Source organism: Ixodes scapularis, unplaced genomic scaffold (assembly GCF_016920785.2).
Source record: "Ixodes scapularis isolate PalLabHiFi unplaced genomic scaffold, ASM1692078v2 PGA_scaffold4__175_contigs__length_147842914, whole genome shotgun sequence".
NCBI lineage: Eukaryota > Metazoa > Arthropoda > Arachnida > Ixodida > Ixodidae > Ixodes > Ixodes scapularis.
The window spans coordinates 96,246,723-96,272,777 of NW_024609879.1; the positions used below are offsets into that span (position 1 = coordinate 96,246,723).

The 26,055-nt window shown below is 44.8% G+C and overlaps 1 protein-coding gene across 1 annotated transcript in view; it reads right to left on the minus strand.

The window, feature by feature from the left end:
* The window catches only part of LOC8031556 (multidrug resistance-associated protein 1), a 40,046-nt gene extending 14,531 nt beyond the window's left edge, over positions 1–25,515 (minus strand). The window contains exons 1-17 of the mRNA XM_040210283.2: positions 25,344–25,515; positions 19,953–20,129; positions 19,015–19,140; positions 18,290–18,427; positions 15,010–15,147; positions 13,243–13,304; positions 12,343–12,471; positions 11,025–11,189; positions 8,552–8,726; positions 7,446–7,700; positions 6,693–6,896; positions 6,074–6,220; positions 5,252–5,336; positions 4,331–4,524; positions 3,720–3,896; positions 2,713–2,880; positions 735–979 (exon numbers count right to left, since the gene is read on the minus strand). Coding sequence (XP_040066217.1) covers positions 735–979; positions 2,713–2,880; positions 3,720–3,896; positions 4,331–4,524; positions 5,252–5,336; positions 6,074–6,220; positions 6,693–6,896; positions 7,446–7,700; positions 8,552–8,726; positions 11,025–11,189; positions 12,343–12,471; positions 13,243–13,304; positions 15,010–15,147; positions 18,290–18,427; positions 19,015–19,140; positions 19,953–20,129; positions 25,344–25,373 — 2,615 coding nt within the window. The 5' untranslated portion in view covers positions 25,374–25,515. The remainder of the gene's footprint in view (positions 1–734; positions 980–2,712; positions 2,881–3,719; positions 3,897–4,330; positions 4,525–5,251; positions 5,337–6,073; positions 6,221–6,692; positions 6,897–7,445; positions 7,701–8,551; positions 8,727–11,024; positions 11,190–12,342; positions 12,472–13,242; positions 13,305–15,009; positions 15,148–18,289; positions 18,428–19,014; positions 19,141–19,952; positions 20,130–25,343) is intronic.
* Positions 25,516–26,055: the final 540 nt, after the last annotated feature.

The following is a 26,055-nucleotide window of genomic DNA, read 5'->3' on the forward strand; positions in this document are numbered from 1 at the left end:
CCGCTGAATTTAACGAGGAAACGAAATTAGTGTATAGGTCACGTGACAACATGTTACGGGGCGTAAACGTTCCTGCAAAATTTAGCGGGGAAACTAATTTTTGTAGTGGTCTCGTGACGTCAGGTGACGTGAGCAGTGCAACTGAATAGGTGCATAGTTCAGGTGACGTCGATTCGCTCACTAAAATTAGCCGGAAATGCATGGGCGAACGGATGGACAGACAAAGTGGGATGAGGGTAAGGGTCCCGTTAGAAAGCAATATTTAAAACCGTCTGCCTTGTACATTACGTCAAATGCAATGAAGGTGCGACAGCACTCGATAGCTTCTTAACGAGAAGCATTTCGATATGGCTCCGCGTTTTTTTGGATTATACCAATAGGCGGTTTTTATATCCACAGCAAGGGGAAGGAGGGGAGAGGGGAGGGTTAGCGCACCTTTTCGCACAGAGCTTTTCCAAGAGAAGCCCAATAAATTGTCCACTTTAATGTCAAATTTTTGTACCCGAAAGCAGGCCTTTGGCGCTACCCTCGTGCACTAGTTATCTTTAGACCCACTAAACAATATGCACCGAGTAAAATACCACTCCTTTATCATTTATCAAAGTTAAAAAAAAATTAATTTCGGGGTCTCTTTAAGCTTATAGTTACAAAAAAAGAAAGAAAAGAGCTTAAATTAGCACGACCATTGCAGAAACAACTGAAGCGTTCAAAGCCGAGTGACTTCAGTTTCTCACCTAAGAAGTTCCGAGGGAGCACCTGCTTGGGCAACAATCTCCCCGAGCAGCTGCAGGTCTTCGTCAGAAACGCCCTCGGTCTCTTCGCCTTCGCGCAGGAACTGGACGAGGAAGTCGGAGAAGGCGCCGCCGCGCGCCAGAAGCTCCTCGTACGTCCCCACGTCGGAGATTTTGCCGCCAATAAGCACAAGCACGCTGTCCACTTGGGGCAGCACGGAGAGCCGGTGCGTCACCAGGATCCGCGTCTGGAATTGTGGAAATATTCACCAGAAGTTCGGCCTGCGTCATCTTATATAACTGTTCGATTTGTGCAATATTCGCGACTCAGCCGACATCTTCATTGGTGTTGTTAGGTTATGAAAGTCAGAAACTAAATCCGTTTTGCATTAGAAAATTATAAGTACAAAAAGTGCAAAAACGAAGACAAGTAGGAGGAGGAAACGGGTAAAGCTCCTTACTTGTCTTGTTTCGCGCTTTTGTATTTAATTTGTTATGTGCTCATGTTCAACCAACGAACCAACCAGATTACTTAAAAAAAAATGCTTCGGTTTCACTTGAAGTTGGGGGGCTTTATATTTTAGAAAGATGAACATACTGTACTAGAACAGAATTCGTTTTTTGTTTTTATTTAATCACGTTCGCACGCCATTGATATGACAACACCAACCACTTAGGAACACTCTGCACCCTACCGTCACAGACTAAACTAATAATTTTAAACTTTTCTTGCGACTACCTAGAAATGACTTTTTATCCTATTGTTATGATAGCTCATCATGAAGGCAAGATGAAGTCCTTATGTTATGATGTGGTGTCACAAGGTTGAACAAGGAAATTGAATAAATAATGAGTAGGAAATGTAAAAAAAAACCTTCAAGTAACGGCTTGTAGACGATACTGAGTAGCATTACTTTTTTGACGTAAAAAAAGCGGAGGCTGCAGGCGATACCTAATAATGATAATTGGGGTTGTGGGGATATTTAGACAACGTGTAGTTGGTCAGCCATTTCAAAGATGCTACGAGTCACTCGCTGTAGATGAGAAATTTAGCTAGTGCAGAACAACCGCTGTGCTGGAGTCTAACGTGCACCACGCTGTAGTGGTACATGACCGCACGCCGGTACGATGACCATCTATATTGAAACGGGCAGGGGTCGGAATTCAATCAAAGATCTCTGGGTTCTGCAGCGCGAGCTTTCGCTCTACGTGCTCCGAGCAAGTGTGCGCTAGCCCACTCGGCCACCAAGCCTTTTTTTTCTTTATTTCCTGCTGTATACACGACACAGATGCACTGAGACAGTATACTTCTCTTACACAGACCAGTCGCCATTCGCAGGTACATCAAGCCCTAAAATAGTTTCAAATCAGCAAAGCGCAGACAGCCATTCTGGCGGTTCGCTCTGCGACTTTATAACTTCTCGTAAATAACACACGTTCTCAATAAAGTAGTCTCTGACCGGTCGAGCGTCCAAATCGGCATGTCGAACAGCCATCCTGGACTTCCACATACTGTGGAGACTCGGCACCATAAACATATCGTAGGGCACGCCGTCCACTCGGCCACCAATCCCCCAGGCGATATCTTTTGGAAGTGGCAAAAGCACTCATTACAGAGAAGAACAGGCGATACCTTTTTCTCTGTGATGAGTGCTTTTGCCATTCTACTGCTCAAACGCAATGGTCCGGGCCTGCAAGCAAAGTCTAGCATGCTCCGTGTTATATCTCTTTCGCACTTTCCTGACAACGAGCGAGTTTTCTTACTATACACTCCGAATCTCGAGTTTGATGTTGCCTGTAGCTATTTCCCGCACGTTGTCGTTATGACAAGGTACTCCACGTCATCACATACATTGACCGGGCCACACCTATGCTGCAATCACGTGACTAGGTAACATGGAGATGGACCTAACAAGGTGCCTGAAGCCGGCTTTAGTAAATGACATACGGAACATGAATTGGGAAATGCGGCCAAACCCACCTTCTTTCGCAAGAGGCCCTTGGGACCGATGACCTTGTCGAAAATGTGCTTCCCAACGTGCGAGTCGACGGCACTCAGAGGATCGTCGAAGAAGTAGATATCGGAGCCGCTGTACACCGCCCTCGCAAGGCTTATTCGCTGCTTCTGGCCGCCGCTGAGATTGATGCCCTGCACGTCGATGCACAGTGGTTTAGTTCAATAGGATGGCGGCGATAAAACAATAAGTCCCCATCACGTAATTGATACCCCTGGCGTGTTCTCTCATCCGGGACAAACTTGGTTCCAAAGATAAAGGTACAAATTACCGGTTCTCTTAAATAGGCACATGCGTTTAGTCATAACTTCAGGAACCTTTGAGCTATCGTCCTTATTGTACGTTATAAGTTATAATAGGCGATTGTGTACTGTAGATATTAATCCTTATGTCTTACAAGCATGTATAGTTGATTTAGTTTCGTGTTCTTGTACATTTGCATGTTACTGTGACCGTGCCGCTGTATCGACGACTCAGGGGTTATGAAACACGTGTCAACTGTAGTAAAATAAAACGATACCATTGCAGTTTGCAACTACAATGAAGCAGCCTTGTGAGACAGAAGTTTGACATTAATAGCAAAATGTTTTTGCCGTTCGGAGGTTTAGATCAAATTATTTAACAGCATAATTTCCACCTGAGTATGTTAGTAATCGTCCTGCAAAATGAAAGCTCAAGCCAGCCAAATAAACGTTTTTTTATTGTCTTGGTTACGGCGATTGTCGTATTAAATTTAATATCTTAATCTTTCGAAAGCCAAATCTTGTCCCGAGGACCAGCATTATCTACTACCTACATAATTCTATCCGAACATGTAATGTACACCAAGATAATTCATTGACTATTTTAACCTCGTGTAATACATGATATAGATGTTCTTGAGTAATTAAACTTCAAGACTGTATGGGCCACACGCCTTGTGTCTTTCGCAGATTGAGAGGAGCCTCTGCGAGATTTGAGGCATGTAACTCACCTTCTCTCCCACCTCCGTGTCATCGCCGCCTGGCAGAATCGCCAGGTCAGGTTTTAGAGCGCAGGCTTCAATCACTTGCTCGTAGCGCTCGCTGTCGTAAGGCTGACCAAATAGGATGTTAGACTTGACGCTGGCATTCAAGATCCACGCTTGCTGTGGGCAGTAGGCGATGGAGCCCTGCATGAAGGTCGGAGCAGAAGGTATATAGTGTGGTTAATTAAAATTTAATATCAAAAGAATGTTAATTTTTAGAGCGTACATACAAAATCACTTGTTCATAGTAATGCAGAACGCTTGCATGAGAGAAATGGTTTAACACAAAAAAAATTGCATTTCATTAACACCCAACAAATATATATATATATACATTTCAACTTCAAACAGCAGGTTTTAGTCGTAACTATGGTCTGACGAGAATAAATGAAACGTGTCCTTGCATTAAGATATAAAACAACCTTAAAATATTGGACTAAGCGCTAAGCGGCATTATAAAAATAAAGGGAACTCGCAGAAATAAACACGCCTGTTCAACGAGCAAACATATATTTTTTTATATTGTTCAAAATAACCAAGATGTGGCAGTCTAGTGTTGCTCTGTAAACACTACTTACGTTGATATTCACGGTGCCCTTGAGCTTGACCATGTCACCGAGGAACGCGGAGAGCATGGAGGACTTGCCGGTGCCGACCGCGCCAACCACCGCAGCCAGGGAGCCCTTGGGGATGCGAATGTTGAGATCCTCCAGCGCCGCGTTGCTGTCCTTGGACCAGGCGAAGCTGGCATCTTTTATCACCAGCGGATCCTCTGTTCAGCAAACAAGGGCAGCGAATCAGTTGATTCTTATTGCTAGTAACAAACATACAAGGGTTTGTGCTTTCAATCCTAAAACGTACTGCGTACCATATTCTGTTCTATCTTGGATTTCGCGAACTTCAGAGCTTTGAGGTTTAAACATGTGTAGGCTATGTGAACGCGTTTTTGACCAATTTTATCTAATTCTGTCTTTTCTTCCACAGCGCATTCTTAGTTTTAGAACAAGTTTTGTATGCCTTTTATGAAATTTAATCACTAAAGTTAAGTCTTAAACAATTTTTATGCTTCTATGCATGCCGATGTGTTCCAGCACTAGATTACATCCTTTGACTTCTTAATGTGTGTGCATATTATGCACCAGGTATTCGACGGCGTATTTGTCGCTGTCAGGTGGCATTTCACTGAAAATAAGTTTATCCTACAAATTCCTAAATTAGAGGTATACGCGGCTGAATTCTGGTAATGACTCAAATAAAATTAGCATGTTTTCAAATCGTTCAAAACCCCTACAAATGCGAGTACTTATCTTGAAGACAATTCACGCGGTCAGTGCGAACTTGGCTGGTCAGACGTATTTCTAGGGAACGAGCAAGCCACGGAGAAGCTCAGTGATGCCTCCCAAAAGTTATATAAAATGTGACAACTTTTCCCTAACACTTGTGAGATGAAACTACTTAATATTCACTAAACAAAAATATTAGAAAAGATGAAACCAGACCTTCTTTGGTGCTATGCTCAACGGCGTTGGGATCCAGCTCGTCAGAACGAAGGTATTTGTTGATTCGGCCGAGAGAAACCAGGAACTGCGGCAAGCAATCTAGCCTTAATAAACACGTCAGAGTGCACGCTGCACATTTCATTTTAAATGTAGGTCAAACACGTCATCTCAGACTCTTAATGTTTACCAGAAATCACTGACTTGATAGATAAACAATCGTTTTGTGTGGTGGCTGCTAACTTATGTCCTTTAAACTTTATCAGTAGCGAGTCAAATTACGTCACAAAAGAAAATGTTCAGTGGGATATGGGGAATAAGTAAGGTTTTGCTTTGATAAAGTAGTTTCGAGAATTAACCTTCGAGAAGCAATAAGCGCTAGAGATTAATGGTTTGCCATTTTCGAAGTGTTCTGCAAACAAACTTTTCGTAGCCACTTCGACCGCGTTTACTGTGGTAAGCGAGTAATAATGAATATTACAAACCTCATCTGATTGAACGTACTTTTAACCAAAATTACCACTTTTTTTCTTGCACGCTTGATGACAATGAAAGTTGTTAGTTTTATTTTAGGAAATCGTTTCTTTATGCGCGTGAAGCGATTGCCCACGGGAGAAAATTCTTTTAGCAAACGCTGTGAACAAATTTCTTGAAAAAAAGAAACAATAAACCTACCCTGCGTCTTTTGGACAAGGCTAGGCCATATGAGAGTAAGTTTTGCAGAGCAAACAGTTTTACTACATGTGCACGCTAAAACATACCAAACACGAACCATCATGCCATTTTTTTTTACAACTACACTGGGATCTTTGTTACGGAGCTCACCATAGCGGTGAAGGTGATGAGCATCGGAAGGAAGGCCATGGGAACCCTGAGGATGTTGAAGAGGGAGAGGGACACGAATGCCTTGTTGGCGTCCAAAATGTTGGCCGGGTCCATGAGGACGTAGACTGCGAAACTTGCCAGGGCCACCTGCAAAAAGCAAAGAATCAATTATAGTTAAAACGTCGCATCATTTCTTCACTTGCATATCTTATTTTGTAACTACTATTTTTGGAATAACTGACTAGTCAATTACCATCGATGACGGTGTAAGAAATACGAAATGAGATCCTGCCGCTTGTTAGTTATATGATCAGTCCTCTATTTCTTCCAATTACTGGGAGCTGAAATTCTACGCGTTCCTAGCAACTACCCGCTCTTTTCCACTTTGTACCATTGGCTTCCCTCAAACCCAACGTTTTTAGATTTGAGACGGAGAGCAACAGTTATGAGCTACAACTTTAAGTCCCATCCAGTTGAATATAACACATTTTCTCTCAATTCGAACAGTTAGTGCAGCCAAATCTGGGGGCCGTAACAAGTAGGCGCACCAGGCTGCACGAGCAAGACACGACGAAAGACAACGTTCGAAAGACCATATGGTGAACTCGAAATGGCTGACCAGGAAAGGAGCCGATGTGAAGGCGAAGATGACGGCCGCGCTGAGGTAGGCCTGCACTTTGAGGGAGCTCATCTCTTGGTCTCGAATTTCTTGGACGCGAGCCTGGAAGGACTTCTCCCAGGCGTACAGCTTGAGCACCTTGATGCCTCCGAGGATCTCATTCATGAGCTTGATACGACGGTCTTTCTGCTTCATCAGTCGCACCTGGAGTGAGAAATCATGGCCGCATTAGCTACCAAAAAACTGATTGCGGGCTAAATACTGTGACAAAGCAATGTAGATACTGCAGTGAAGCAATTACGTGGAGATACGATTGTTAGTCATGGCAGCGATAGTAACTTAGTCGTATGTGGATACAAGCCACCGCAGCGTAGCAGAACGCTACCGCGCGAGTCATGAATAGCCTAAGAAACGAAGGGTTTGGCGATCTCCGAGCATCTTACCACAGCCCATTGCGGCATCAGAGCCAATCAAAAGGCAGGAAGTGTGATCATAATTGCCTGCGTGTATTAAGCCGCCACTTAAAGAACGGGTTCAGCACTCAGTCAAAAGGCATCGCATCTCCTCGTAGTGTTTGCAGTACCCTACGACAGATTCACACAGGAGAGTGAATACGCTGCGAGGACTTGCGTCGAGATACTGTGGCGAGTTACGATGGCAACCTCTAGTAACATAGTCGCATCTCGACAAATCATCGAAGCATAGCGAAACGCTGCTGCGTGAGTGAGTCGCTATAGTTGCATCGATTCCTACCTGGTATTTCCGAATGTAGGCGGTGACGACGCCGTTGATGGGGAGCAGGAGAATCATGACCGCGAGGCCGCCCATGGTCGCCACGCCCAGCTGTCCCCAGAGCAGGAAGATGGCAATACCGATCTGGAGCGGAGTGACCCAGAGGAGGTTGAAAACCTGCATGTAGTCCATGATGCGCTGCGTGTCCACGGACATCAGGTTCACGATTTCGCCCGTCGTGAACTTGCCGCGCGCCACGCTCGACAGGGCCAGGGCCTGAAGGAGATGGAAACAACGTGCAATCAGGGCATGCATCCTACACCCGACTGTGCTCGCGTTAAGCTAAGGAACCGTAGTAAAAGAGGTTCGGTTTTTCGCGGAGCATTCCCGGTTCAGTCCTTCGCCTGGTCAATTAAGATATGGGGTCAATTTTAGACTAGCTTGCCATTATTTTATAAAGTTGCACATGTCTCAAACGCCAAGTTTATTTCTCCGACAACAAAGCCTTGTATGAACTATACTTCGAGCAGCTCATGAGTAATGCGCAAATCTTTTTCTTGATGTGACAATGAGTTCAGGCGCTGGAAGATTTAGACGGATTTCATTGCTAAAAAAACCCTCCTATCCACTCATGTTAGAGAAAATTAAGAACGAATGTAAATATACGATTTTACTATTTTAATCCTGGGGTGTGACGCCACCTATTCCCGCACCGTGTTAGAAACGCTGTTGCCCTGCTATGCGAGATCCCTCTCTGTCCTGTGCGGTTATTGCATTATTGCCGTACTCTTCGGATTCCTGTCTTGTGTCAACGCTAAAATCAGTACACCTAAGGTGGCGCTGTAACTATTGAGTGTGACCTTCAACGGTTTAGCTCTATGTTTAGTTTTTAGGGAAATAAGGCTTCACTCCATGTGTATTTTGCATGAAATGGATGTATCCGTAGAAATTGTTACGTTTGTTTAGATATTTCAAGTGCACTTGGCATAAAGTCGAGTTGGCCTAAAGCGGTATAATTACACTAAAGACTAAACTAGGGTAGTTTTAAGATGATTCGTGTGTATATACGCTGTGGCAGTTTTCTTCGCAGTAATAAAATGCGGACTCCAAGCCTCGCAAAAGCGCACCTTTCTGTAGATGGCGCTGATCATGGCCGACCGCATGCGCATCGAGACGACGAAGATACGGTATTCGTACTGGCTGTTCAGGAACGATTCGACCATCGACGAAAAGAACATAGTAAAGGCGAACAGCAGGCCATGCCACAGCGGGTCGTTCGAGTTCACGAAAGCGATCAGCAGGCTGAAATGAAAATTAGACAAATGGTCTTGTCAGTTATAGACGCTTTCAGCGAGTCAGTTACTCGAGCTGCCACCAGTCGGCGCGCCCTTCGCGCGCTTTCCGGGCCGCCATAGCCGACCTTCATTTTCTCGCTGTTGCTCCGCGTTGTGTGCTGCCGGAGCTTCGTTTTCGTGTTCTTTTACGTTCCGCGTTAAAATCTTGTATTTTCATTAGGTCTTTTCGATATTTAGGATTTTCATTTCATATTTATATTTTGAGATAGCTCTTGTATTTTCTTATTTATGGTATGGAATCGGGCAGCGAATGGGTCGACGATACAAGATTATGAGGCTTCAATGACCATGTAAGTTCATCCAATTCTTACGTTGTTGTCGCTAATAAAGGGCAGCCAACACTATTGCCGACATATGTAAATTGCAACTCACGGAGTAAGGCTATCACAGTCGGGCTTTTCGCTGCATGTACGCGCTTGTTTCCGTAAAGCCGACCCGCATGTCAGCGATTTAACGTGCGACGAGACGAGCGACGGAGATTTCTCACCGTCCGCCCGTCGCATCTCTCGGTTTTGGGATTTCTAGAAAACGTCGCTCACCGTCTTGGCCACTTGCTCCGTCGCTTTTATGCGGTTTGCCTCGTCGCGCAACTGACTGAGCGACAACGAGGCGGGTCGCCGTCGCTTATCTGGTTGCTCGCCAAATCGCTAACATGTGGTTTATACTCAATTAATTTCCATGCACACAGCATTGAACCATTGGCGCCTCGATATTAAGTATAAACCGCATGCAAGCGATTCGGCGAGCAACGAGACAACCGACGATGACCCGCTTCGCTGTCGATCGGCCAGTCGCGCGGCGAGGCAAACCGCATGGAAGCGACGGGAGCAAGCGACCAAGACGGTGAGCGACGTTTTCTAGAAACTTAAAAAACCGAGCAATGCAACAGGCGAGAGTGAGAAATCTTCGTCGCTGACTCTCGTCGTTGTCGCCGTCGCTCGTCTCGTCGCACGCAAAATCGCTTACATGCGGGTCGGCTTTACGGAAGCGAGCGCGCACATTCAGCGAGAAGCACGACTGGATCGCCTTACTGCGCCAGTTCGAATTTGCATATGTCGCAATGGTGTTGACTGCCCTTTATTATCAAGAAAAATGTTGGAATGGGATGAACACATGGTCTCTGAAGCCATATTCTTGTATCGTCGATCCATTCGCTGTCCGATTCCATTTCATTAATAAGAAAATACAAGAGCTATGTTGAAATATAGATATCAAATGAATAAATGAAAGCCCGAAATATCGAAAAGACATAAAGAAAACACACGATTTCAACGCGGACCGTAAAAGAACGCGAAAACAAAGCTCCGGTAGTGGCCGGTGCAGCACATAACCCGGAGGAACGGCGAAAAACTGAAGGGCGGCTATGGCGGCAGGGTCACGTGACGTCAAGATGGCGGCGCCCATGAATTGTTGCCTGAAAAGGTCTATATAAATAATGCCACCAAGTTCAGATGTGAGGATTTATAATACTTTCGCTTCTTACAAATCTGAGATTGCCCCCATTGTGCCCCTCCAACGTTTGGCTAATTTTAAGTTAGTCCTAATTCCGAAAAGTGCACTGCACAATCGACAATGTTAGAGCGAACATGGTATTGTCGCTTTTCTGGGCTTTACATTGAAAAGGTATTGGCGGGCGTCAAAGTTTACAGGCTTGACTAGTTCCTCAGATGAGCAATTCCCATAACATTGGTCGTTTTGATGACAACCTTTAAGGAGTATTCACACGAGGGAGAAATCCCGGGGATTTCACCCCGGCACGCGCGCATCACGAGAAGAAAACGCGAGGCTTTTGCACATCGCAAAGCCTGACGTTTTCGGCACGGGATGCGCGAGCCGTGGAGAAATCCCCGGGATTTTTCCCTCGTGTAAATACCTCTTTAACCTGCACAAAAAAAAAAAAAAAAAAAAAAATTAACGTCGTCGTTTGCTTGTGTTAACAGTAGTGCTGTGTACATCATATTAAAAACGGCAACACAACTTTTGTGCCTCTCCCCCTCACGGACATCTACGGAAACTTTTGCATGTATATATCTGTAGTGCAGTTAGGAATCATACGTTTCCTCTAACCACGATGCGTAATATTTCGCCTACGTCAACTCCTAGACGAAACCATCTTGTTACTAAAGTCAGAACTTGCAACCCGCAAACTATGTACGCACCATGGTACAAGAAACCGGTAGTCCCTAAACGTTTAGGCACCGCACGCCACCGGAGGATCTTCGGAGAGACATATATGGCCACTTACTCGAGTATCATGGGGTTGACGAAGGTGAGGACGCTGGCGAAGAACTTGACAAAGGCTACCAGAGTGAGCTCGGCCCAGAAGGTGCGCAGCAGGGGAGTCATGATGCCCACCTTGGACACGATAGGACGACGGCCGTCGGCGTCGGGCTTCTTTTTGGGAACCGCTCTGGAAATCGAAGTCATATTTATGCCGAGTTCCCTTGGCTTCAGACCACGTCGGCGAACAAGTGGTAGTCGGCTGTAGCAATAAACGTTTTTGTACACTTAGTCTGAATACTTTCCGGGAGTCTTGCGCGTGAAGCAGCAGAGCTTTCGAGATATGCCCGCGGGGGGCATCATAATGTTGTACTCTGCTATTCGTTTGTTTTAAACAATTTTTAACAATTATAATATGGCACTTTGTGCTCGCTTTTCGCTACGATTTCTTGTTTATCCAGTCGTATTGGGTATTTAGAAATAGTGGAACGGTGTATCACCCACAAGGCTTATGGCTGTCCGTGGGCATCACGAGAAGAAAACTAGCAGTAAACTAAACAACATGAAGAGTAGCATATGTTGCGTTTCCATGCCAAAAATAATAAAACTGCGTTTGTTTTTTGATGTAACAAGGCTGTATATGTAGGAAAGGTCAATAAACAAGACCACGTACGCTAAAAACCAAACAAACAGAACTGTTGTAGTAAAAAGATTTTTGAATTCTTGTTTTAATAATTCAAGATCGAGGAACAAAAATATTGTCACATATGCTTGTTCCTTGATCTCGGGTTTCTTTAGACAGAATTATTTCACATGACCACACTATGACTTAGTCACAACTAGGGATCTTTTGAGAGCATTTGGAGCAGCTACGTAAGGTATACACATGGTTATGTTTTTTTTTTTATTTGATTTGCAACGAAAAGTTCCTTCCGGCCGTGTGCATTCACTTGGCTCGGAGCCTTGTAAGCCTGACTGATTCAGTCAGAATTTGTGTAATGACAGATTCTTTAACCAGAAACTAAAAGCTTGGCTTTTAGCGTACATCCAAAAACAAGGATAAGCTTTTATCTACTTTGTCTTGCAATTACCAACTAGTTAACCCCCGGTGCACATCGTCAACAAAACAGGCCCACAGGAAGTTTACGAACCTTCCACAAATGCACCCTAAAAGTTATATTTATGTGCGCTCTATCCGCGTCGAGCCCGACGCTCAATTGTTATTTGGTTTTTCGCTTCGCCTTGGGGTTATGGTAAAACTCCCCTTGCCATAATACAAGTACTGCACTGGGATGTCTTTGCTGTTAGCCATGCTGCATTCGAGAAAAAACAGTAATGTTCACCCTCGCTTCTGTTTTTCTTTGTTGAAGTGGTAGTCGAAGTTTTCCACAATGTACTCCGTCTTGTTGGGCTTGTCCAGGTTCCACATGTGGTACATTTGCAGGGGTCTGATGAAGCCCAGGATCGCCATCCTGTAAATGCGAACAAAATATACACCGATACTTTTAGTTAGCCATGCACCACATAACGCCCCGTATGTAGGTGGATGATGCCCCTGAACTTAAGAGACCACTTCCCGGTAACGTTGATAGTTAAGGTAAATGGTCTTGTCCCATGAGCAAGCCAGACACCGATGTTTTTCTGGCGTCAAACTAAACTTTTCAGGGTCCAGAGCAACCATCTGCAGCACAGATTGTTCACAAGTATGATGCTTTCTGGTCAGTCAGAGACTGTCAAGAAAAATAAAAAGTTGGTCAGCAGGTTGTCCGACACGTCTGCGAACGGAGTATGTTCGATGACGCTACAGTGGCTCCAGGACGATGATGAAAATTCGCGAGCTGACAAAGCCCGTAGGTGTAACACCAGCGTCGACCATTTTATTTGCTGCTAATTGAACCCCCCCCCCCCTTTTTTTGTGTTAAAGTCACGTATTAAGTTTTGGTTTAAAATGTGCATTGAACGTCACGCGGCGAAGGACAATATGATTTTGCAGCGCGCGAAAACGCAAGTTTTTTTTTTTTTAAATAACGGCCTGGGACCTTTCAAGCAGTTGTAGCTTTAAAATAATCGTTAAACCTTTACGTTATTAAGCGCAGGGTTTGCTCTAGAACCCTTTGATTTTACAAGTCACACATGTTTACTGGAATGGGTGAGGTTCTGCGGCTCCACGGCTTTGGTCCCCTCCTAGCGCAGAGCAGCACAGCGACAACGGAGGAAACTGAAGCAGCCGATGTTTCGCTTACCCGTTGAACCACCAGAAGAGTATCCTCGACAGGAAGGACGCCTTCGCTTCGGGACAGATTTTCTGAGCGAGGCAAAAAAAAAAAAACATCAAAATTATTCCATTATATAACATCCAGCGTACGTCTGTAGTATTTGAGGGCATTACTACTACAGTTAAAGGACGTTCAAATTGCCGTGAGAGTAGATTATACGCAACTTCAGCATCATATCCTGCATTGGTTGGCCCTCTCCGAAGACGTGGAAAGGGAAAAGCCCTTTCCACGTAGTACACTCTACAACACCGCCTACGCGACATTATCCTGCTTTTACACATCTTACTCACATGCTAATCCTGAACTTCCAAACATAAAATAAAGCCATTAGTTTGTGTCAACTCAAGGAAATGCGCATGTTGTAGGAAAGACTAACTGCGGTAACGCGTACAATATATTAGTGCCCTTTTGAGACGAGAAATTAAAAGAGACTTTCTGCCCATATATTAACCTAAAAATGTAATACAAGGTTAAGAGCTGAAGTGAAGTTTTATCACATGAAGTGATAAAACAGCACAAAAAGGTACAAAAGGAAGCGGCAAACCGGACAGGACAGAGCGTCGACTCGCAACTATGCACTTTCACGAATAGAAAATGAGAAAAAACAAAACAAATTGTTCCACGGGTTCATACTCACATAGTCTGCCCATGATATACATTGGGTTATCAAATCGATCCGAACATTTGGATTAGAAAAAGGAACAGTAGAGGTGGCCACCTCTAGTGTTCCTTTTCTAGTCCAGGTGTTCTGATCAACCTGATAGCCTAATGTATATCATGGGCATAAAATGTACGTGTGAACATGTGGAACAATGCGAATTTTCTTTCTTTTCCATCATTAAAAATACATAGTGGCGAGTCAGCGCTCTGTCATGTCCGGTTTGTCGCTTCCTTTCCTACCTTCTTGCGCTGTTTCGTCTCACTATGTTTAACCCAAAATGCTATGAAAGTTTTAATCAACCTGATCATTGGAAACCAGATGCTACGTTGCTTTGCATATGCTAGTCATACTCTGTAAAATATCAATGTTCCGCGTGTCTATTGCCACAGAACACGTCGGCTGTTGTCACGTATACAAGCCATGATGGCAGCGTTGGGAGCTGTCAATCTTCATACAAGTGGCTTTTTTTTTTTACACAAGTGTACTTTGTAGCAAAAGAGGTTTGATTTGATACTTGACATGGAACATAATGGTGCCTCAGTCTTCATTATTTCGCTTTCTTAGGTTTTTGACGATACAACCGATAATTTTTGCTGCCGAGTGTTTTAGAAAATATTGAACACGTCCTCTCAGCATAAAACTGTTACATGGTGACGGTCCATGGATGTATTGCCTACATTTTCGCAACGGTTGCACGTTCCCCTATAGCGCGTTTACCTTAACAACGAATATTACGAGGTTTGCACATGAAGTTCAAATGGGAGCGATCAGTTGTTTTGAAATGTGCAATAGAAAGGCACACTTTAAAGCCCCAGTCACATTGCTCACAGATTATACGGAAGATACGGTATTTGATGACTACACGATGAGAAAATTACCTGCGGTTACGCGAAAGCATGTTGGCTTCAGGCATGCGTCGAACATGCTTGCAGACATTAACCAATATGACCGTCATCCAAGAAACACTCAGACATTGTCTGCATGCTGTACGATGCATTCGCAGTGTGACCACGGTATGCTACCTCTTCACGTGAATGCCATATCATGATCGCACTACCAAGCTATGTGCTTACCATAGCTGCCTTGGCGTCTTCAGGGGGCAGCTTATCCGCAAAACAGCTTAGAAAAAACTGTCCCAAAAAGATGGGAAAGTAGAGGACGACCGTTATGAAGCGGAATCCAATGTGTGGATCGGAGATGGTGTCTTGCTCCTGCATGGAATACCAGAGACCGACAGGAGTTTTTGTACAAAGACCGAGCAGAACACGTACCAATCGAAGCCTTAAATGGAACATGCAAGACAAGACGTGCATAGATTTTACATTGCGTTTGACCTAATGGTTGCCTGATTAGAATTAAAAGTATATAAAAATGAAGATACAATATATTATGCTGCCTTTATTTCGAGGAAGAGGGGAGACAGAACTGCAGAGCAAGTTGTTTGGGCGAATATTTTTTTAGAATTAAAATGACGTGTGCCCCCTCAAATTACTGTGAACACAGTAATTCTGGGACACATAGAAAAGTCGGAAAAAAAGTTGAGAGGAAGTGTCGTCATGTGCTTTCCAAGAAACCGTTTACCGTTCCTCATATATTCTAGATATTAAGTTTACAAACTTAAATTTTAATGCCCGGGGGAAAATTTATCCATGTTTCATAGTGTGTGCTCTTGGCATTTTGTCTTGTTCAGCTTGCTTCGAACATTTGTTTGTGTAAGATAGGCAGGAAGGACATTTAAAGCACTGGAGTTAGCATGCGGCGCATTTTTATGTATTGCAAACTATTTTTTTTTTACTTTGCACACGTTTGTTTTCAAAGCCTTGTATACAGTAAAGTATATCGAACGATGAGGTATATTTGTTAAGCTTACGAATACGAAGTATTTTGGCTCACTTAAACTGCATGTTCCTACCATTGCTGAACCGAAGATTTATCCAGAAATATTTCTACTTTTATCCGTTTTGAAACATTAAAAACCTGCTTTCAAAAGACTGAACGTACCTTAGTTAAGATTACCGAGACGCTACAATTAATTTTTCTTGTGTTATCCGTGGTGTATTTGCCCTCGAGAAGTTTTAACTTTCCAACGCGTGTCAACCAGACGAAGAAATGCAGAGGCACTGGGCTGTAAAGGCATGCACGGTGTTGTTTGTTTATTGTATTTATAAAATACTGCATATCATGATGGTAGTGGTCCAAACAGGAGTGAATACAACAATATATTTTCCGCTTTACAAGAAAATTTACAGCACATTGTCTTCGACAAAAGTGCAACGAAGACAAAATTACGGAAATGCAAGAAGCGACCAGTAGCAAAACAATAAGAAACCTTCGCAGTCATGAAATGAAATCAATAAGAAACTACGCAGTCATGAAATGGGACGAGGAAAGTTCTTCAGTAGAAAAGTAATTTAAGTCATTAATCGTCCTTAGAAAAAAGAAATTTTAAAAGTTTGGTGCCGGGAAAGTAAGGAATCAGTGAATCGGGCTGGTGATGTCTGGTTGGTGGTGATGGGTTTTAGATACGCGTCGCGAATAATAGAAAGCTTATCATTTGCAAGAACAGCAATTTAAACCTTGCTATTTTCCTTCGTTCCTGCAGCAATTCAATTTTGTTTGTTTGAATCAGGGAGGAAGGATAGTCCGACCAATTTAATTAACTGTAAATAAATCTAACAACCTGCCTTTGAACTCCTAGCTTATCAATCTTTTCTACTGACAGGATGCCACACTATGCAAGTTTAGGTCTCAAGCGTAATGTAGGCTAATAATTTCACGTTAGGGGCTTACGAATACGAGATATTTGTGCGTTGTTCCACAGGAAAAAAGTCTACAGCGCATGCACAGAACGCTTTCCACAGTCCAGTTGACAAAGAGTGTGGCGTGCAGAGGACGAGGATTATAGTTGCTTTTTTTTTTCTTGCTAATACCAAAATTCCACTGTAGTGACAAACAAAAACAATTGCCAAGCCTCACGTGCAGCATGTGCGCTATGGTATATATTTAGCAGATTACTATTAAAGTAACTCGATCATGGGAAAGCAGCTCCATTACCTTCCCGGCTTGCTAGCAGGACAAACGAATACCAACATTCATGCGACAGGAAAACTCACAACACGATTGGCTGATCAGTATTTGTTGCCATAGCAATCGCCATTTTGGTCCTTTGAAACCTTCGGAGCTTGGAACGGGTCGTTTTAAGTCAGGCGTGCACATATCGCTATGGAGCGTCGTTGTACTGAAAGCGTCTCTCGCCAATATAAGTATCTTTGGCACTGCATTCATTCAACTTACCAATCGTGCTTATCTATTCCCACTTATCTCTTACAATTAGCAAGATGGAAATTATATATATATATATATATATTTTTTTTTGTTTTGTTTTCTTCTTATATTCCGTTAAAGGGGAACTCCGCCGATTACTTCATGGTCCCCGATTTGCTTGAAATTTTGCTAAACTCGCCAAACAACATCGCCAAAATAGTATCCCAAATATTAGGTCAAAATAATTTTTTTTCACGAAGTTATTGAATTTACAATTTTGGTCCTCACCGTGTTTTTCAAACTGAAAGTCTCTACTGGCAACAATGGAAAAGTGACGTCATTGGAAGTGCAGGGGTTCACTGTTTGGACTGTAGAATTTGTTCCCAACTGATTTGAAGCAGTTTCATGGTGTGAAATGAATGCTTTGGAAGCTCGCTCCAGTCCCCGCGCTCCATCACGGAACAAATGATTGACATATTCTATTTTTTAGACTGCTCGCCCGACTGGCAAGCTGACCTTCCAATGACGTCACGGCCCTGAAAATGGCGGGTATATTTGAATGTTTGTTTTTGCATGATTTTCATTTGCCGATTTCGCAATAACTATTATGAATTTCACGATACTAAATAGCATACCAGAAAGGGTAAAGGCCGGGGAGTCAGAAAATATAGTTAGTTGAGGTAGCTCAAAAATCGGCGGACTACCCCTTTAAGCATTGATACCGCGTGTTTTGCCTGTGTGTATATTCCAAACACTTGGAATTAAAAAAAAAAAGACTTTATAAAGAAACCTGGCACCGAGAAATCAAACCGGCTTATTAAGAATTAAAAGGAAAAATAGAAACTTAATTTCATGGACCAAAATGGCGACCAGAGGTCGCCATTTGGCACTACCTGTCTCCGTGCTCGTGTAGTTAATACGAATGATTGCAAGCCTGCCAAAAGTACCTTTGCATGCATGTTGCACGTGTTAGAGACTTGTGGGTACCGATTGTTTTTTTTTCGCTGTAGAGGGTCTCGAGCATTAAGATGCGCTGTGTGGCAGCATAATTGGTCACAGGTATCCACCTTAAAAATGTTGAGAGCGTACCTCGTCAAAAACCTGCATGATGAGGGAGCGGTAGCGAACTCCTCCAGTGAGGGACATGAGAAGCCAGAACAAGAAGAGCGATCCGGAGGTGTGGATGCCCTGTCTACGACCAATGATAACCAGCACCAGTGCTAGAATCTGAAACCACATTAAAAGGAAATCATCAAAAACTGAGTCGGGCAGATGGTAGCACTCGAGATCGCCTAATGTTATACCCTACGCAAGGACTGGAGTTTGCTTTGATTTAGGGCACGCTTTAATAAACATGCAATTTACATTTGTACAAGGGCCGGAAGAAATAACTGAGTTTCTCACCGAGTGTGCGCTTTGTGAGGTCAACTCATACATATAAATTGTACAGTATAACTTATACGACATATTTAATTCATTAAGCTTTATTAGCAAATGTGAAGCAGTAAGGCACACTTGAAACTCATGAAAGATTAGAAGAGCGTTAAGAGTCTAGCAACATTTGAGTGACGTGACACGCGTTTTCCTGCGCTAGTCAGAAAAAAAAAACATTGTGAAGACTCATCTTGGCAGGATTTACATTTTTGTTCAAGTACATACACAATATTTTATAACTTTAACTAGGTGCTACCGTAAAACTAATATACGTTTCTGTATGAATAAAATATTTGCGTGTCCGGCTTTTCTAAAGACAAAACTGCACAAAGCCTCTAGCGTTCCGTCATTCGCGAAAAAGTTTTCATACACCAACTTACGAATGTGACCAGACGCAGAAGTGGGGAGTAGTAGTCGACAGGAAAGACCGTGGTGCCTTCTCCGTACAGAAGCATTGCATGCGTGACTTCGACGGCCGAAATAAGAACAAGGATACAAAGCAGCACCTGAAAGAAACAAAAGGCACGCCACTTTAAATCATCTCATCCTTGATTACTTTCCATAGTTATATACGCTAGCCCAAGTCCGTACGAAGTGTATCATACTGTGTACAGTATGTACGAACTGCAAAAAGGACAGACGTTCGTCGGGCATTTTTTGCCTTTAGTCGCTGTTCGCTTTTTTGGTTGATCCGAAAGAAATAAACTTCAAACTTCAGGACCACAACCTGTATGGTGTCACCCCGAAATTGAAGGTTTTTCCCGCAAAATGAACCACTTGTCGCTGAACGTTTTTTTCTCCGCTAAAATGTAGCGTTAGCGGTCGGAACCAGACTCAAAGGTTTCAGAACTAATTGTTATATTATTAAGAAGCTATTTCTGAAAATGTAATAGGAAAACTGGCGCCCGATGGAGCCCTCAATAATGGCGGTATAGCTACCAAGAGCGGATCCTATTATGCCATTGAAATTTTTAGAACATTTCTAACCTTTGAATCAGATGATGGTTAGTTTTGAAAGTTGTCTGGTTCGGACTGCTAGCGCTACATTTGTGTGGAGAGTGAGCTTACGGTGATCCGTAGTTTATTTGGGGACATGTGTAACAAGATGAACAAGAACGGGCACCGGTCCGGGACATTATTAAACTATTCAATTATTTAACGCCACCACCACAACCACTTTGACCCTAAGTAACGAGGTACTGACAAGACGGGTGATACTGGTATTATAACTTGGTAAAACGTCGGAATGTCAAAAAGCACCAACGGACCAAGATGAGGGCACAATGCTACCAACACGTGGTGTAAAGTAAACACGAACCACTTTGAGCAAGTTGAGGAACGTCCAGGGCAGCATCTTGAACCTGCTCATCTTGTAACTGGACAGCTCGAAGGGCATCGCCACCCACAGGAGCACGCAGGGAGCCCACAACATGGCCGTCTCTTGGAAACATGGCGTCAGGTCTGGGCTTTCGCTGTTCCAAGACAGCTCCGTATCCTGAAAGATAACCAGTTAAAATGTACGTTTTTGCAAGTAATCTTGAGAGTGAACAGGCAAGGACACAGCATAGATAGCCGTAGTGGGGAATTTTCGGGCATCCTTTAAGAAAGGCTAACACAAACTGGACACGAGTGCTCCGTCAGAGCTCTGACGAGACACGAGTCCCAGCCGAACTCGAGTCCAAACCGTGTTCCGCCTTAGCCTTGAGTTTACTTCCCTTTCGTAACATTACAATATTAGGCTCATCCAATAGAAGCCAGTTTGTAACATAAACTATGTTAAAAAATGAAAGGCGTTTACAACTTCCTGTAACGCCGATTTAGAGCGCACCTCCTGTGGAGGAGGGAGTACTGAGGGGAGGCTATGCCCGTCCTCATCCGTACCCTCTCCTCCTCCTTTCGCGCGCGAAACACGCGTCGTCACGCGACGTTTCGGCATGGTGACGTTTCGGCACCGTGCCGAAACGTCACCGGGGTGCATTGTGGGACGTTTCCCGTAATTCACCGCGCGCTTACGCCGACGCAACGGCGACGGCGACGCCGCTCAAGTCGGAAAAGGGCGCCCTAAGAGCTGCGCTCTAAAAATAGATTGAAAATAAATTGGAAGTCAATCGGGCTCAATCGTGTCGAAAGCACAGGAGTGTGCCGAAAGCCTTGGCCGCAAGTGGTGGAAGCAAATGTTGGCTCGTGCCCTCTGCTGCTGCGAGGGGAACATTATGCGACCATCACTTAACCATGTCACGCGAGTTGAATGATTGCTGAAGGATTCCTCAAGAAGTAATGGAAATAACATGAACAGTTCGTTCGCTTCCGATTTTAATTATTAAAAATACTTAAAAAATAACCTGAAATAATGGATAAAAAAAGGCGATTGTTTTTTTTAAAGCTTTTGGCAACCATGAAACTACGCAGATTACAAAATAAAATATCCAAAGTTGACATTAGTGTGTTAGAAGTGCTACAATTACAAGCTGTCATCGTAAAAGTAGTTTCACTCCAGCGAAAAATTGTGCGAAGTCCTCCATCCTTGTGGTTTCGTTTTACTTGTCCAGGTGCGGACACCCTGACTTGGCTCCACTTTTAACCCTTTAACCGTCCGGCCCGAGCTGTACTCGTCATGGAAGGTTGTACCAATTTCGCCAATGACGAGTCACACTCGTCCAGCCATTTTTTTCTATTTTTTTTAAACAATTTGAAAAAAAAAAGTAAAAAAAAAAATAAAAAAAAAGTTTACAAAAATTTAGAAAATTTTGTTTGAAAGTAACTTGGTCTTTAAAGGGTTAAAGTAATCGCAGTGTCGGTGTAAGCAATTTCATTACTGGCTCGGGGTAACAGTACTTGTAGAGGTTCTGTACGTCTGAACGATACAACTATCAGCGCTTCCACGAAGCTTTGCGTATGCTGTTTTCCCGATTGTAACCGCGGCCAGCTCGCATGATAAGATACCGCCCTCTTCAGAATAGACCTCGCGGACAGTAATGGCCGGCTGGCTAGATAGCGCCACCACCGCATTTCGTTGCACCCCCAGACTCAAAAACGAAAAAAAGGAAATAGAAATACAGCAGTAACCTATAGAACCGTTATTCATTGGCGGGGACATAAGCGATCCCGTTACTGCTGATGGTGTGTTCGCACCGACAACGCTTCCGCAACGTGCGTCACACTATCAAGATTGCATTCTTGACTGACATTATGTGCTATCGGGTTCGAATGAAATACGAACAGCGGAGCGCGTGGCCGTCGGTACATGCTGCGCCGCCTCCTCGAGGCCTCTTGAAACTGCTAAAGCTGCTTTTTGGAGCGTAGGGCGCTGCAAGGATGTGCGTCCTACTCCTATGTGTTTATTTGACCCTCGCCCAGCACAACCCAAGCTTGGACGCTGCGCCGGTGATGCGCTGAAAGTTCTGTCGCAGCCACTTTCGTTGACACGGCATGAGTCATGCGAGGCAGCTCGTCGCTCGCAGCAGGAACAGGCTGCTTGCGCGCGCGCGCGCATCCGTGGGGCATTGTCCCAGCTTCATGCTCCCTCCCAACTTGCAGTTTTTCTTATTTTCTTAATAAGCGCTGTCATTTTCCTGCCAAGAGTATAGCAGAAACTACGAAATTTGAGACAGAATAACAAGAGTGCACCAAGGACAGCTGCTCACGCCTAAAAGAAGTCAATTACTTGGCAAGCTTTTGCCTCAGCTCTAGCGCTGCGTCCCCTCTAGTTCTTGTGTCTCGTCTTCAGCGCTGGGATCGCCAAAATGCAGGTCCGGAAGCACCGGCATTCACCAAACATGTAACAAAATGCAGTAACTTTATCATTGACAGTTTTCAGACAGCCAGAATCTCGTTCATCCAGCTTATTAAATTAAATCGTGTGTTAGAAGTGTGAAATATAAGTTAAAGCAGTTTGTTTCTGCACGGAAGACCTGTGGAGCTTGACGACAGTTATCAGAACCACTCAGACGTCCTCGTGAAGGACCTAGAACGCATGGCTCCTAGAAAATAGTGAAACAGCGTGGACCCGTTTATTGCCAGGTAGCATTTGTGCAAAAGGAAATAAAGAAATAGGGAACACGAATGCCGCAACCGTCAAAAACTAACGCCTCAGGCAGCGCTGCAGCAGTAGCTGTCATGGCCGGCTTGCTTTCGATATCACAGAGGTGGTCTTGGTGAAGTGCCAGTTAATACTTAGTGAAGTCTGCTTCAGCGTCTACAACGGCAGCCATCCGACGAGGTAGTCCTTCCATCAGGAAGGATACCAGGTCGGAGGCCACGGTGGAAGAAACACAGTGATGACTCTGGCCGCTCTTGCCGCGGGGAGCGATGGAGCGACCATATCGTGTTCGGAGATAGCCTCGAACCAGGAGTAGTTAGTTCCGCGCCGCCGCGGAGGGCGCTGACGTATGAGGTCCCTCTTCGGCGGTCAGTGTCGGCGGCATAGCGTGCTCGCCTTTTTTGCGGTGTGGTAGTGGCGTGCGGCCAGTGGCTGGTCTCGTGTTTTGCTTTGGTGCTGTGTCGATTACAGGTGCCACCATCATGCACGAAGGTGAGCCTTAAACCGAAGAAGAATGAGGAAGAGAACACAGATTTACGGACTCTGGTGACTTGGTGGCGGCGTGGCGGCGGTGAGGTACAACAAGAAGCTGTGAGCCAGGCTCACAGCATCTTGTTGTACCTCCCAAACAACCGGGGCGGTCGGTTTGGGAGGGATCTCATACTTGGGCGCCATCTATCCCCGTGCGAGTGAAGCGCGCTCGGTGCGCCGAACATAATGGGGTCGCCACGTCGGACAGGGTCATCACGTAAATGTTTCTTTCGCCTTGTCCGAAACTCGCAGCCGCTCCCACTGAGCCTCGACCACCATGACAACGGGTATTCAGGAAAAAAAGAAAAAACAACTGCGCAAGTTAGGAGGGACAATGACGCTGCAATAATGCTCCACGGAGGCGCGCGCTAAACAGCCAGCTCGTGCTGAGAGCAGCGAGTCTCCTCGCCGATGGCTCATGCCGAGCCAACGAGATTGGCTGTGACAGAACTTCCAGGGCACCACCGGCGTAGTGTCGTTTTGTGCAGGTCGAGGGTCAAACACATCGGAGTAGGACCCACACCCTCTCAGCAACCTACTGACTAAACTGCAGTTTTATCAGTTTGAAGAGGCCTCTAGAAGGCGCAGCATGTACCGAAGGCCACGCGCTCAGCTGTTCGCATTTCATTTGAACCCGGTAGTACAGTCGGCAACAAAACTTTGCGGGGCACGGGAGCGCCAGCCAAAATGACTAATAGCGCCTTCTGACTGCGCGTTGCCACTCACAAGGCTCACACTTTGCACATTGCCTTCCTTTCGTGTTTGCAGACATGTTTTATTGTTTTTTTAGCTTGCTTTTGTCCTACTTTTACGAGAAAACAGGGACGGGCGCAAAGTTCTGCGAAATGTTATCTGTCGCATGCGAGCTCCGTCACACGATGGCGGAGGCAGACACGCGACACGAGGGCTGAAGGGGTGCCCAAACAGGATACTAAAAAACCCACGACTCCGACAAATCATGCGGTGCTCCGCTTCCGGCAGGTTTTCTTTGCCGGGGGGAAACTTCCCCCTCCGTCAAAACTTCCGGGGGAAACTTCCCCCGTCAAATCTCCTCCTTCAGAGATTTGACAGGGGAAAGTTTCCCCCCGGCAAAGAAAAAACGGCCGGAAGCGGAGCGCCGCACGTTTTGTCGGAGTCGTGCGTTTTGTAGTATCCTGTTTGGGACACCCCTTGACAAAGCGGCACATTGCGCCGGTCCCGGTTATCAAGTAAGCGACGGACGGAAACGAATAAAGAAAAAAAAAAGGACAAGAAAAGGGCGACTTAGCACAAAAGGAAGCGCATTCTCGAAGCGTAAAATTAAGATCGGTCGAGCGCCGTCAGAGGGCGCCATCAGTCCTTTCGGCTGGCGCTCCCATGCCCACTAACTTTTGTTGCTGACCGAGCTTGTTCTGCTCATACGCCGTGAATATCGCGTTCAAATATGGCGTCCAGTGAATACGACCGGTTGCTCATTGGCCAATGAAAATCCCAAGATCGCAGTTCGTATGACCGAAAAACAAGGACATTAATTTGTAGCAGTGAACGGTGTACTGACTGCCACTGGCTCGGGTGTCCCAGACGCAAAGGCCATTGCGGGGCCTTGTTTCCAACTCGTGAAGAGACATGGTGTCGATTACTTTATAAGAGGGGGTCATATTGCCGTCATACGCAAGACCAAAATATTTGTAAAATGTCAAGCAATCCGTTCTGGATGATATCCGGGTGAAAGAGGTATCAATACTCACGCGAAAAAGGTGTCAAATCTTTGGGATAGAGCTAGACGTATTACTTCGAGGACAGTTAGCAGGTCATTGCAACAGGGTAAGAATTGTATCAAAAGAAAAAAGAAACGCAACTAAGGACCAAATTTATTCCTGCTTACGCAACAAAACGTCTGTGGCGATAAGCTCAAGCCACAGCTGAACGATATTACAAAATTTGCTCAACAACTTGACGCCCCACGTAGTTTAAACTCGTTATCCACCTTCTATGAATCCCAATTCCCCCGGAACTTCGAAACTTCGAAACTTCCGTCATTTCCTAACTCAACGTCACCAAAACCAACTCTGCAAACAAAAAAAAACAAAAACAAAAAAAAAGCATTGAAGTTTACTATCGCTTCGGAGGGAATACAAATTTGAATATAGGCTCACTCACCCAGAACGTGGATCCACAAAAGGCGTCCATGGCAGGCGGTGTATTCGGCGACGGCAACTTAATTCAACTCTCGGATCATCGCAGTTTGGGATGAAAAATAAAACACCCAAAGCACGCCCCCCGCACTGCACGCGACCGTATCCGCCGGTCCCCGATAACGAATGAGCACGACAGCCGTATCAGTCGCTTTTTTTTTTCTATCGAGGCTTGCCAGCGCCACCTACGGTGCGACAGAACCGTCGCTTCCCGATTAAAAACCCGCGAGGATAGACGAACGCCGACACGCTATCACCTGTCCCCCCGTCACTTCTGGATTATCTCCAGTGTTCGTCGCCGACACCGGAAAGAAGCTGCCGAGCGGCCACGTTAGTTGCTTAAAATTTCCATGAGGTTTTCGCCATAACTTCGTAAGACACAATCGAGAGTTTTAGTATTGCTTGAAGTAGGAGAAAATGCAAGCGCTCCAAGACCGCTGTTTGGGCTCCTCCCCGCACGAGGTGCAACACGCAACACTAACGCAAACTCACAGTGCTAGCGTTCACTCTTGTACGCGACACCAAAACTCACTGTTAGCGAGTTTTAGAGAAGCGTACGCAACATATTTGGGCACGTAAAGAAATGGCGTCGTCGCCATGCGCCAATCAAAAACTCGATTTGAGCTTGGCCCATGCACACTGGAGTCGACGCTACTCCTTTGCGTACGTTTTTTTTT